This window comes from Leptinotarsa decemlineata, unplaced genomic scaffold, assembly GCF_025532065.1.
Source record: "Leptinotarsa decemlineata unplaced genomic scaffold, Ldec_3_MD MMD2_tig00026340_RagTag_RagTag, whole genome shotgun sequence".
NCBI lineage: Eukaryota > Metazoa > Arthropoda > Insecta > Coleoptera > Chrysomelidae > Leptinotarsa > Leptinotarsa decemlineata.
The window spans coordinates 16,914,947-16,929,167 of NW_027412694.1; the positions used below are offsets into that span (position 1 = coordinate 16,914,947).

A 14,221-nucleotide genomic window follows, 5' to 3' on the forward strand; every position below is an offset into this window, starting at 1 on the left:
CCTCCGCAATAATTTTTCTATGATCATTTCAATTTTAATATTAGTAAAGGTAGATGGAAAAGTATTGTTGGTATTGAGAAAGTTCTACTTGAACAAGCTGTCTTGAATTTGATATTGGAAGAGATTTATTGTATGGAATCACTACGTATTATAAAAAAAAAGTTAATTTTTGCTTTTCTCTATCTGAACGCAGTGAATACAAAAACTACCGAACGGATTTTCATACGGTTTGCCCTATTGGACGAAATGATTTCAGCAAAAGTTTTATGTGAATCAAGTGAAATATGTTGACTGAAACCGGTCATAGTCATCTTCTGATAATAGTAACTTTTTTAGCGAAACACGTTTCGAAAGACAGGACTTTGCTTCGCGTGAGAAAAAACGATTTTTCAATAATTTTTTTTACACCTGAGGTTCCATATCCCACTTATCAAACAACGTTTCCAAAAACAATTCATTGTAAGATTTTCTCTAAAGAGTTTTGCAAAAACGCAACACGTGTTTCGCCATACAGGGGCGTGTCTTTACTAACTATATTCTGAATATCCAATGCAGAATGTTAACAGATCTTCTGGTGAAAGAAGTAGTAGTAGTAGACTTCATTTTAGGAATCCTAATATGCAATATATAGGTATGCATATATGAATAATTTATATACGTATTTTCTATCGATACAAATTCCTGCGAAAATTTTTTGATGATAAACATCTTAAAATTATTTATCATGCGCTAGTTGAATCCAGAATAACTTATAGTATAATTGGTTGGAATAGTGCACTGAAAGAGCATATTAAGAATCTGGAAGTGCTTCAAAGAACATTCCTGAAAATTACGCTGAAAAAACCAAATCGATACTCTTCAGAAACTTTATATTCCGAATCCAAGGTATTTGATATTCGACAACATTATTTTTTCAAAGCAACCTGCTTTGCATTCAAACACAAATCATACCTTTTCAAACTAGAATATACCTACGATACGAGAAGGAAAGCGGATAATTTTCAAAAGGCCGCCATACACTGCAATGTTGCCCGACAATTTTAACCTTGGCGAGTAAAATTGTGCGTGCAAAATTGTAGGGATGAAGCGTTCATACACTGCCAGGTCACAAAGCCAGTTCGCAGGTAGTTTGGAGTTTGGACAGCGACACGATGAAACGAGCACATAAAGTGGCAGTGGCAGCGGCATTAGTGATAAAAAAGGCAAAATTGAAAAAAACAGACAATGGTAGTCCTGAATATTTCTTCTTATACAGAAACATTGTCAAGCACCTTCAAACAATCTTAGTTTCAACGTTACCACATTGTCGAGCTTCGCTCTTTGTCTATAAAAAAATTTTGTTATTATACTTCTTTGAAATCACCTTATTTTCAGTTTAACCATTTCAAATGTGTAACAATTTCACCGAGTTCGGGTTGAAAATCTGAAAAAAGAAGTTAACACAGTTACCTTCTCATGAGTGTAAATTTATAACATAAACATTAACATATTTTTTTTTATCTCCAACATGTTCAAACTGTGAGAACCCTAATAACTGTTCAATTCGTTGGTATTAAAATTAACAAATAAATATTTGGTTTATTTCCAAAAAAAAATGAACAATTCCTTTCATAAACATAGAAAATACCCCATATATTTTTATTATCACATGTTGTAAATGTTCGTGTTCTGTTAGTTCCTGATCACTTTCAATATTGGATTGGCTCTGACGCGAAACTTCTTGGTCCTCTAAAAACTGGAAATATGTAAAATACCACAAATGTGGCTCATATACTGCGTCACTTCCTACGCCGGATTTTTTGATATCTATTACTTTCTTCGTTTCTTTTCTTAGTGATCCTCTTATGGAATCTATTTTCTTTTTAACACTCTCCTCCGTCGCATCAGGGTCTACCTGCTGTACTTTCTTCTATACTGTACTTCTATATAACTCAATAAACTCTATTACAAAATCTTTGCTCCAAGCTCTTGTATTCATGTTTGAATTATTTTTGCTAGAAACACACCCTTTTTTGAAGAGTTTTCGCTGTCGATGAATGACGGTTAAGATTGCTATGCACACACGTCGACTTGCACGAACCTATTGGCACGTACGTGTAAAATTATGGTGGCGACCGTAATTCAAATTGCTGAATAAGATTGTCAGTACTTACGCCACACACTGCAATTTTGCACGCACAATTGTACTCGCCACGGTTAAAATTGTCGGGAAACATTGCAGTGTATGGCAGCCTTTGGAACAGCATGTCCCTCCAAGTTTGCCGCATGAAATAAAAAGGGTAAGGATATTTAACAAATTTATGAGAAATCTAAAAAATACTTACCGAACACAAAATGATCGGAAATACATAGGTTGATTGAATGTAACAGTTAATTTGTAATAGGAAATGAAATGAAAAAGGGTTATATATGTATATATAACAGGAAACATTCATTGATTTTATGTAATAGAAATTGAACGATATGGTCATCACAGACAGTCACGACTTTGTGGGTACCGTTTTGTTTGCATAGCATATTACATTATCATTGATGTCATTTAGTTCCACGCACTATATATAAGTGTTAAATTTTCACTCCACTTTCATTTTATATATTCTTTGTCAATATCTATTTTCATGTTTGTAACTATATTATTATTGAATTTTTATATAATTATTGATGATGTTACTTCCACTAACTATGATATAAGTACTGAATTTTAATATATTCTCATCTTATATATTTTCATCTATATCATCATATAATATTATGTATAATGTGTGATTTATGTGCAAATAGAATATTATTATTATATTATTATACCTAATTTTAAAATTACTTACCTAAAAGTATCTATATTTCAAGTACCAGCTGAGCTTATGTACCAGTTTCCAGATTTGAAAAAATATTCAGTAATGGGAAGTTATTCAATTCAAATCGATCATTCAGTAAATTACCCGGAGTTTTGAAATTATTGATTTCTCAACATTCTACAAAATTGAGTTCCAAACTTTTCTCTTCTGAATATTTTGTGAAAATATCACAATCAAGTGTTTTTTGAAAACGTTAATTATAGATGTTTACCAAGTATCGGCCGATTCATCATACATTTATCAAACCCCATCAAAATTGCTTCGAAATATTCAAGACCTCTCTCAAGAAAACCTCAATTAGTGTACTACTTACCTATATTTTGTTTGGGGCAGTATTCTCGAGATGAAGTTGTTATTAATCAACAGAGACATCTGCGTGTTGGAGAAACAACTTCCTGTGTTCTTCAGGTATTTCGATATTAGACCCGGCTAGGCATGGTTGCTGGAGACGAAAACTGTAGGTACGTTGAAATACAAACATATTTTTCACCACAGAAGCGGATGCCAGGCTCTGGTACGAATCTGTTACAGGCGAAATGGAAATCCAAATAAATGTCAAGTTGATGATTTCCAGGTTCGAGTAGTTCACGAACTTTCATAATTATGAGAAATCAAAATTTATTTTTCATCACTTTTATTTGTGACTGAAGGTACTGCAGTTTCGTCTAGTAGGGACGAAACTGAAAATGAATGATAACATTACCCTTGCAGATGATACCATAGGTACTCAATTTAATTGATTGATTGGTTTGAAGAACCTTTTATTTCTCGCTGTGGGCCGAATCAGGTTTTCAGAGTTTGATAAAACCAGTCTTACCATCTGACCTGAAAGATCACTCACTCATATAAACCAATCAGCTTCGTCAAGAAGTGGCATTTAGACCACATGCAAGGTTATCTAATTTCTTTTCCGATGTCAAAGATGAAATGGACAAGATGGAGAAATCTAGAGTTTATAAGCTCAAGTGTCCGGAGTGTAATAGTGTTTATGTGGGGCAATGTGATCTAAATTCCTTAAAACGATATGATGAACTTGAAAGGTTCTTCATTCTTCAGACTAGGTAAAAATGTTTCGACGTTTTCGAAGCATTCCTTGGAATGCAACCATCCCGATTCTGAACGACACGGAAATTTTGCACTATGTGAGCAAAAATTGGAATCTCATTTGGAATCCTCAGAAATTCGTGAGCTTCAACATCACGGGTGCAACCTGTTGAATGATCAAATCCATCTAGATTACCCACCGGTTTTGAAATTAGCGTACCCACATTGTCACAGATAAACACAATTCAAATACTCAATTGAGTTAAGTACTTATGTTATCACCTACATATTGAGGACAACCAATCACAAATTGACAATGCTAACAGAACAGGGGTCTACAAACTAACATGTGAATCATACCCTAAAGTATATATGCAGGAAGAACTTCAAAAAATTTTAAATCTTTAAACGAGATTCACTGAACATAAAAAAAGTTCTGAACTGCAGAAGACCAATTGACCTTATGCGGGCCACCATTTGGAGAACGATCACGATTTCAACACTATGTGCGACATTCTTCATAACTAAGAAATTTGCGAAACCGTCTAGAAGAAAAAATGTGTATTAACTGTCAACTAAAAAAACACATCCATAATGTAGGGCTAGTAGACACACCTCTATGCAGGATGTGTGAACAGGAAGATGAAACTCTCAGGCAAGTCCTCTGCGAGTGTCCGGAGTTATCATCAATAAGAGAGTGTGTGTTCGGCGAGTCTTGGCCAACACCTTCCGATATAATGGAGATGTCTCCCAGAGACCTCTCCACCTTCCTGGAAAGGACAGGATGGATGATGACCTAGGATAACAACTCCTTGGGAGGATGTACAATGGGTCACATGTGGCCTAAGTGCCCACACTCACCCTCCCTACTGTACAGATACAGAAAAATGTTTGTGAAAATTGTGTAATTATCATCATGGACAGTGTTACTAATTTTCATCAAGAAACTAATATATATATATATATATATATATATATATATATATATATATATATATATATATATATATATATTTCGGTTATTTCTTTTTTTATTTGTTCTATTCTTATTTCATTGTTTTGTGATATGTACAGTCCATCGTCAACGTATCTGAACCATTCTCCTTTTTCATCATGTGTGTTTATTGTTGTTAAGATTTTCTCATCTATGGTTTGCAGGTATATTTCGGATATAATGCTAGATAGTGGGGATCCCATCGCTAGTCCATCTGTTTGTTTATAAACTTTCCCTTCAGACTCGGAATAATTTTGATTAAGTATTGTATTTAGACTGTGTTCCATTTGGTTAATGTAGGTTTTGTCTATGTTTTGGTGTTTTAGTTTCTCAGATATGATGTTCATACTTTCGTTGACTGGTATGTTGGAGTACATGTTTTTTATGTCGGACGAGAACAGTTTAGTGTTCGGGCTGACATTTGTCGTAGAGATTCTGTCTGTGAGTTTCATTGAATTTTTGATGCTGTGGTCGTTGTTTCTGTTGATTCTGTTTTTCAGTTCGTCGGCTATGATTTTTGAAATTTTTATTTTAAATTTGAAATTTTTGGTGAAATTGATAACCGGTCTTATAGGTTTATTTTCCTTATGTATCTTTATCTGTGCGTTGAGTTTTGGTGCTTTTGGATTGTTGACTGTGTATCTGTTCAATGCTTTGTTGTTAAAGATCTGTTTGTTGGATTTTATTAGGCTATTAATTTGTCTTTCATATTTTGTGGTTGGATCGTGATTCAAACATCTTCAAACCACTGAACATCAACATCACATACAAGCCGAACACGAAGATAACACAAAAAATAAACAACTATGAAAAAAAAGAAGACAAAGATCAAAACGGGATATATATTATACAATGCTTGGACTGCAACGAATTCTATGTTGGCCAAACCAAGAAAAAACTAATCCAAAGGTACAATTAGCACAGGCATACATTAATTCAATAGTATATAAATCAAACCTCGCAACACACGCCATACAAAAAAACATACATATATATATATATATATATATATATATATATATATATATATATATATATATATATATATATATATATATATATATATATATATATATATATATATATATATATATATATATATATATATATATATATATATATGTATATATATATATATATATATATATATATATATATATATATATATATATATATATATATATATAGAATAGAATTCTGATCATTCTCATATTGATTTCAATTAAAGAGCCACCGGTAGACAGCTGTTTCAGCCTATTGGGCATCGTCAGTACCGAGCAGGTGGTCCTCGATTGAAGACAAAATGAGGAAAACCGAGAAAAGTACTTAATAGAATTAACTGGACATAAGTGGGATCACCTATTGCATTTAAGCAGTTATTTCTATTAGGTACTTTTCTTAAAGCATTTGAAATCATCTGCAAAAAGAAGCCCTTTAGAAAAATGTAAAAATGATGTTAGATCATTGATAACTAAAACAAACACCAAAGGCTTCAGGTTTAATCCCTGTGGGACACCCGAGTTGATTTCATAGGGATCAGAGTAAATACCATTATATCTTTCTACAAAGTTATGATTCTGGAGATAGTTATTGATTCAACCATGGTTGATTCTATGGTTGAGTTTTGAAAGCAATTTGTCATGATCAACTTCATCGAAAGCTTTCGAGAAGTCTGTATAAATCGTATCAAGTTGCTGTTCATTCTCAAAAGTTTTGTAAACATCATTGGTGAATAGGAATAAATCTGTATTTATAGATTTTTCATTAAAAAATCCATGTTGCCACTCATAAATGATATTTTGAGTATGAAAATAAATTTTGTTGTATGTGATTTTCTCAAACAACTTTGCCGGTGCGCATATTATGGAAATTTCCCTATAATTAGTGATTTCGTTTTTGTCCCCGGATTTGTAAATGGGTACACATATGGCTGACTTCCAAATCATTGGAAACTCTTCCTTTTCAATTGCTAGAGCTAGATTATAAATGAATAGTAGTGGAAATTCCAACCATTCAGAACATGCTTTCAGTACATATGGTGGTTTATGGTCAACTCCAGCAGATTTCTTTGGTTTCAATTTTTTTACAGCTAATCGAAAATCCTGTTCGTCAATTGAGTTTAACCGAATTATATCGTTTGCGATACGACCTTCCGTGAATTTCTTATTATAATCTGATTTTTGTGCTGTATAGATGGATGAAAAATTTTGTGCAAAATCATGAGCAACTTGACTTGTCTGTATGTGAACACCATTTAAATAAAAGTTATCCCTTTTTGTACTATTATTAGATCTCTTTTTGTTGACAAATGTCCAAAATGCATTTACATCTGACGTAATATTAATTTCGGTTTGAGTTAAATATTGCTTATAACACTCCCTTATACTAGTTTCAACTATTTTTCTCATTTTTTGTCTCATTTTCAGTTTGCTTCTGATAGTTTGATTACCAGGGGTGTGATCCGTCATGCAGATATTACATCTCGATATGTTCCAACCTACCTGTATCAATATTCATACGGAGGAGACCGACAAAAAAAGAAGTTTCCTGGTGAGTTTCTTGGGATCAATAAATGATTGATTGATTGAATATTTATTCATGTCACTGATGAACTTTCAAAAATGACTCAAATATTGAGTCTACATCCAATATAATAAATCAGTTCGAGGTGAATCATCAGTGATAAGGGTACAACATTTTTATAAATGTGAAATATAGGAATATATTTTCAGGACAGATCAGTGTTTTGAAAGAAAATGAATGCCAAAAAGCTCTTCTCTCAAAAATCAAATAATGATTGAAATTGTGAAAAAAATTGCCTCATCTCTGATCACATGAAATAGTTCAACATAATTATTCATTATGAAGTCGTGGTTCATTTTGATTCATGGTATAAGAAGCCATCCTAACAGAATTTTAAATAACAAACAAACGCAAACTGATGACAAATTATTTGAATTTTAGATACCGGAAATGTGGGCCATTCTTACGAGATGGTATACATTTGGGACGTAACTGGTTTTCCAGATGTGACAGAATTCGACAACGTTATGCGTCAGCGTACCCTAAAATTATGGACTAATTTCATTAAATATCAGTGAGTACCAATGAAAATTCAGCATATTACGTCAATTTGTATCCCCAATTGATATGAAGCGTTCTGTTGAAAGTAATAAGTGATTGTTTAAATTGGCTTCCAAGTTTTGTCGTGGTCTTCTCTGGTTGTGATCTCCAAACGTTTCAACTGCAACTGCGGCAGTCATCTTCACTGGCGTGGTCGAAGTAATCTTTTGACGTGTCATTTGACACGTTGAGTCGGAGTCCTCTTGTTAACTATTAGTGTGAAGTTATCCACAACTTTTCATGACGAGGGACAATCGAACAGGGTTTAGAATGAGATTTGCGAACAGTGTTGCCAGATTGCAAATGTTAAGAATTTCACCTGTATTTCGATGTTATCATTTTAAAAAACGATATATTATTGAAACATGTCGAATGAATGAGTCAGCATTCTACATAAACTCATTCTATCAGCCAACTGTCGCTATACAAACATTAATAGCGAAAAACTTGTAAAATAAGAGTATAATATTATTCAGAAAAAAATCTTTTTTACCGAAACAGGCCGCGTATGTGAACGGGAAAATTGGTTTCTCGGTAAAAATGTTATGACTTGTAAAAAGTATGTCATTTGAAATATCCTGCGATGAACAATACCGAATGCCCAGGAAAGACTCATCCACAAAATAACTAATTCCATATAAGTGTTCCTTATATCTTATTTTGATAGATCTTTGTTCATAATATTTTGCATCACAGTCCTCACATTTAATTTCGTAAATTCCAGACTTGTTTTAAGGACTACTTTCATAGCTATTTCTTCGGAAATTTTTCCAAAGATCTTCATGTATTGGTGGTATTCAACTGAGATATATTTATCTTGGTTTTCATCATTTTAAAAGTCGAGAATTCGTTCATTCCTAAACTAATTTTTTCGTTTCATATTTGATATGCATATTTGATACCTTGTATTGATTGAATTCCCGCAATTTGTGGATGATAATTCTTGATATAAAAGACATGTCGTAAAATCAATATGGAAAATGTTTTTTCAATACCGCGAGTATAGGAATCAACAATTCAATATCATCATACTCGTATATTTGATAAAAACTACCAATTCACATCAGTTTGGATAATTTGAATCAACAATTCAATATCATCATACTCGTATATTTGATAAAAACTACCAATTCACATCAGTTTGGATAAGTCAAATTGTAGTGAAGTGTTAATGTCTGTCCGAGCAGGAGCTCAATAATTTTCAACTACCTCTTCGGTATTCTTTACAGAGAGTGGTAATATGATACTCCAACCATATTTTTCAGCATCTCAAGTTTTTCATTGAATTGATGATTTTTTTTTCAGGAATCCTACACCAGAGGACGACTCGTTGTTGCAGCATATGATCTGGCCAAAATTAGAACCAGACACATCAATATACTTGAATATCAATAATACATTCAGTTTCGGTTCTAACCCAAGAAAGTATAATGAAGTGAAAAATATATTCGATGAGTACATAACATCACCGTTAGCTACATACTGAAATACTAGAATGAAAAAAATAATAAATTGATTGTTGAATGAGGTATCTCCTGCCAACATTCTGTATACAATATGTTGTTTTGACAGAAGGGAATGTCAATAAAGTTGTTTGAAAATACATCTTTAATTTTTTATCTGAAGTATAGTATATCACTGGAGTTCAATCTTCCTCTTGAAGATTGGTGATCGAAACACGTGTCGAGGTGTTGAAAATAACGATTTGGTGTTGGGAAAAACTCCAGTAATATTAAATACTACCCCAAAGGTTCCAAATAGTGCATCACAAGAATGAAGTATAGTATTTTCGAATTCATCGAATTCATCAAGCAATTGTTTATTTCCTTTGGTTCTTCTTCAATTTTTTTTCTAAAATAATCTGCGTCTGATACTTCTTGGCAGTTTTCATCCATATCGTTTTCAATATCATGTATCTTATTTTCATTATCGCCATCACAGTCCTCATTTTCTTCTATTTCCTCTACTTCAGATCCATTAGATTCACCTTGAATTTGTAAGTTATCATCGGTGCCCTCCAGAATTCTGTAAATCTCTTCACTGCTCATTTGAGCAATATTCAATGTTTTGCTGGACCTATAAATGACGTCTACTTCAGCTTCTGATCACTACACAAAGCTACAGTCACATTTATAACCAAAAACGTGGATTTATACACAAAAATTGATGAAATACCTAATGATAAAATTAGTTACATCTTTAGGCGCACGGCATACGCAGTACGCCACTTTCGACCGATCGACCCAACATATCGGTTTTATGACTAGTCAGTAAATCACCAATCAGTTTCAATCACTCTAAGCGTAATGTCCATGTGCTGGTTAAATTGTTTCTATAGTTAACAGAAGTAATCCATATGAATGAAATACAAGAGACCGTTCAAAACGTTATATGAATAAATATGAACGCAAAACAAATAATTCCTATCGTTATATTAATTGCTAGTTCAATTTTCCTAGTATCTACCAGAACGGTGTGTATCAGTCGTTGATCATTTTCATATCTATCATAGTTTTGTAATCAACAGAACTGAATATCATATCTTCGTTCGTTAAAAGTTACTTTCGATCAGTTTGCTTATCCAGGAACAGAAAGCGCAGCGTCTGAATTTGTTGAAGCGCATTTTCACCAAACGAACAAAACCACAACAATTACAGCACCTGTATCGATTTTGATACAACAAAAACTTGAGTAGTCAAAACAGAAAACATTTTGAAGACTTTATGTCGCTGATGACTGTTTTTGTCAACAACGGAATGTCCCGTTAGCAGGTGGAAAGATTAGGTTTGTTCTGGTTCTCAGTTTGTACTGTTCAGTATTCAGTTGGGTGACTGTTTTCTGACTGTTAGGAACAGTCCGGGCAGAGAACCAGAACAATCCTATTGAAAGGTTTCGCTGTTTTGTCAGTGTTTTTTAAACATAGTTCAGTTTGTGGTAACTGTCAGCGACAACAAGTAACTATTCAAATATGACATACTTATCTGTAATTTGTATTCTGTTTGGAAATGTTTGGTCCCAGTACTTTTAGAAAGATTTCCAATTTCATGATTTGTATCACTTTCTTCTCTAATATATTCTTTAAGCACTTCAACAGATGAAGTTCCAAACCTTTCTTCTTCAAACGTGATTGAACTCATGCCCTCTATCGAAAGATTGTTTCAAAATGTGGAATCGCTTTTCACATTGAAAAAACAACTCATATGTTATTTCATCCTTTGGGAAAAGATTTTTCTCGTTTAGCTGATACTTGGTGGAAATCCATCTGATATTTGAGTAACATTTCCATTGAAGGATTTTCTCTGGACAGTGAATACGTCTGGGGAACTAATGCATAGTAAAACACGTATTGCTTTGGTCCAGTAAGAATCTCACAATGAAGTGTAATTCGAATACTATTCTGAACAGTTTTTGATGATTGTTGCAGTATCGTTTCATGAAAATATTATATTCATTAAATGTATTATAGATTGTAGCCCATCGTATCAGTGGAATGTTGATCTCAAGAAGAGTTGAGAATGAATTGTTTCTGTATTATGATGAAGCATGAAAACAAAATCTATAGAATAGAATAGAATAGTTTATTGGCTACGTGATACATTTGAACAAATATTTGTAACAAGTCAAAACACAAAAATTTATAAATATGACGTCATATATACAAATAAACTATCACAATGCTTGTATAACAGAACAGTGTACATAATAATGAAAACAATCAATCAACTAATGTTAAAAATGAGAACAATTGTTACTTACTCAAAGTCACATGAATTATCTATGTTGTATAACATGTATTCATCTGTAGAGTAAAAACAGTGATTCAGTTTTTGCTTGAAACAGTAGAAACTGAGTTGTTTTATGTGACATGGTAACTTATTATAGAATTTCAAATTCAATGAATTATTTTGTGAGGTGCTCAGTCTGAATCTTTCAGTTCTTATCAGATTTTCTGATCTTGTAGGATATTCATGTTGTTGCGATTGTAAAGTCTATTTTGATTTATTTTTATGAATTTTAATCAATGTTTCATATACAAAAGCTGTAGGGAGCGGCATAATTTTGAGATGAATAAAAAGTGGGCGACAATAATCTTTAAAGTTGGCATTAGATATTAGATGTATAACTCTTTTTTGCAATATAAAAATTTGTTTGCAATGACAAGGATCCCCCCACTACACTATGCCATATACCATGTGACTATGGAAGAGTCCGAAGTACGAAGATTTGACCGCTCTGATACCGGCGAAATCCTTCAGTCTACGAATCATAAATATTGCACTCGATAATTTCTTGGCCAGTTTGTCAACATGATATGACCAGTTCAATCTGTCGTCTATATGAACGCCCAGTAGCTTAACACTTTTACTCGAGGTTAAATACGTATTTGTGGAAATTATAAGATATTGATTTTTAGCCTCATTAAGGAGAAATATATTTGGAACAAACCAGTTACTTGCAGACTTCATGGTGGCGTTGGCAGAAACACTCAAATCATTAACACTACCGTGACAGTCCACCAAAGTGGTATCATCCGCAAAAAAAAACATTTTTTAGGAAGTATGTGGTAGTACAGGTCATTTATATATATTATAAACAAGATTGGTCTCAGTACAGAACCCTGTGGCACACCATGTTTGACAGATTTCGAATTCGATTTAATCCCATGTAATGATACACACTGTGATCTATTGTGCAAATAGAATTCAAAGAATTTAAGGGACAGTCCGCGGATACCATAATAGGAAAGTTTCTTAAGAGGAATATTATGCGAAGCACAATCAAATGCCTTCGATAGATCGCACAACGTTATGAATGAATGTCTGCCCTCCTTAAAACCTATCACTATACTGGATATGATATTAAAAAAAGCATCGATTGTGGACTTACCCTTTCTATACGCAAATTGTCCAGGGCAGAAAAGAGAATTAGCTTCCAAGTATGCTATTAATCTGCTTTTGACAATTACCTCGATAACTTTTCCAAGTATAGGTTTTATTGAAATAGGTCGAAAGTTGTCAATAATATGAGGGTCTCCTTTTTTAAAAAGAGGTAGGACTACAGATTTTTTTAATATTGCAGGAAAAACCCCATGAGAAAAACATTCATTTTTTAATAGGGATAATGGGTACGCAATCATATTGGCAATACTTTTGATGATTCTACTGTTAGCTCAAAATTGTCCGAACAATTGGAGTTCTTGAGAGACTGGATACTTTCCATTACTTCCCTCGTGGTCGTGGGGAACAATATGAAGGAGTTAAATGGTGTTTCAAGATTTTTCAAGAAATCTGTCGCTTCATAATTCACTACAGGAAGAAATGAAATGAGATAATCTACAATGTCAACAAAATAATCATTGAAGTCGTTCTCCGAATGCGGTGTATCAACCTTTCTTGAAGGTCTCCTATTACATTCATAATTGATGATCCTCCAAGTATATCTACTGATATTTGGAGAACATATCAAAAAACTTTCATACGATTCTCGTTTTGCCAGTTGTATAGACTTTTTGTAATCTTTGCGTAATGTTTTGAAGATTTTTTCGGTTACCAAATCTTTCCTAGCATTTTGGACAACCCTGATGTTTGAGAGGATTTCCCTCTTATAGGGCAATTCATCACCGAACCAACTGACTGGAGGTCTTTGATCGCGATCATGGGAAGGGTGACCAGATAGTCAGTGCTGTGAAACTTGTCCAGACCAAAATGTAGATTTCAAAAAACTCACCTGGTGTTCATTGCTTGTAGCATATGAGGGAAAAAAAATTTTGTTTTCGAGGAATACAGGAAATATCGTAAAATATGATGTATCATGTATTTTCTTCGTTTTCTCGATGATAAATTGATTCATCATCAGAAAACATGTGATTACTTTATCGCTTATAACTGATGACATTTGAAAATTTTTCATTCAAAAAGTTCGATGCGTATGATTGTGTGTGATAATCTTAGGAATGAGAAGTTGAAGCTAATGAAACTACTGAAATGTTCTACATCTATGTTGACACGTAGGTAAATAGGCAGATATGAAATGTGAGTCTATATGCGTGTAAACTGCAACCCTCGATTGTTTCTTTTGTCTCACACCTATTTTAACCCAATGAAATGAAGCCAAATTTTCATTGCAACCTATCAAATTATATTATTGACATTCGAAATTTATTATTTGATGGAGTGCTATTGGAATATATGAGTACAAGTACATT

General features: G+C 33.1%; 1 protein-coding gene across 1 annotated transcript in view; it reads left to right on the top strand.

Annotated features, from left to right (window-relative positions):
* LOC111510741 (para-nitrobenzyl esterase) overlaps nucleotides 1-9,619 on the top strand; it is a 38,200-nt gene extending 28,581 nt beyond the window's left edge. The window contains exons 9-11 of the mRNA XM_074183423.1: nucleotides 7,320-7,443; nucleotides 7,858-7,990; nucleotides 9,322-9,619. Of these exons, the coding sequence (XP_074039524.1) occupies nucleotides 7,320-7,443; nucleotides 7,858-7,990; nucleotides 9,322-9,502 (438 nt within the window). The 3' untranslated portion in view covers nucleotides 9,503-9,619. The remainder of the gene's footprint in view (nucleotides 1-7,319; nucleotides 7,444-7,857; nucleotides 7,991-9,321) is intronic.
* The last annotated feature ends 4,602 nt before the right edge of the window (nucleotides 9,620-14,221 follow it).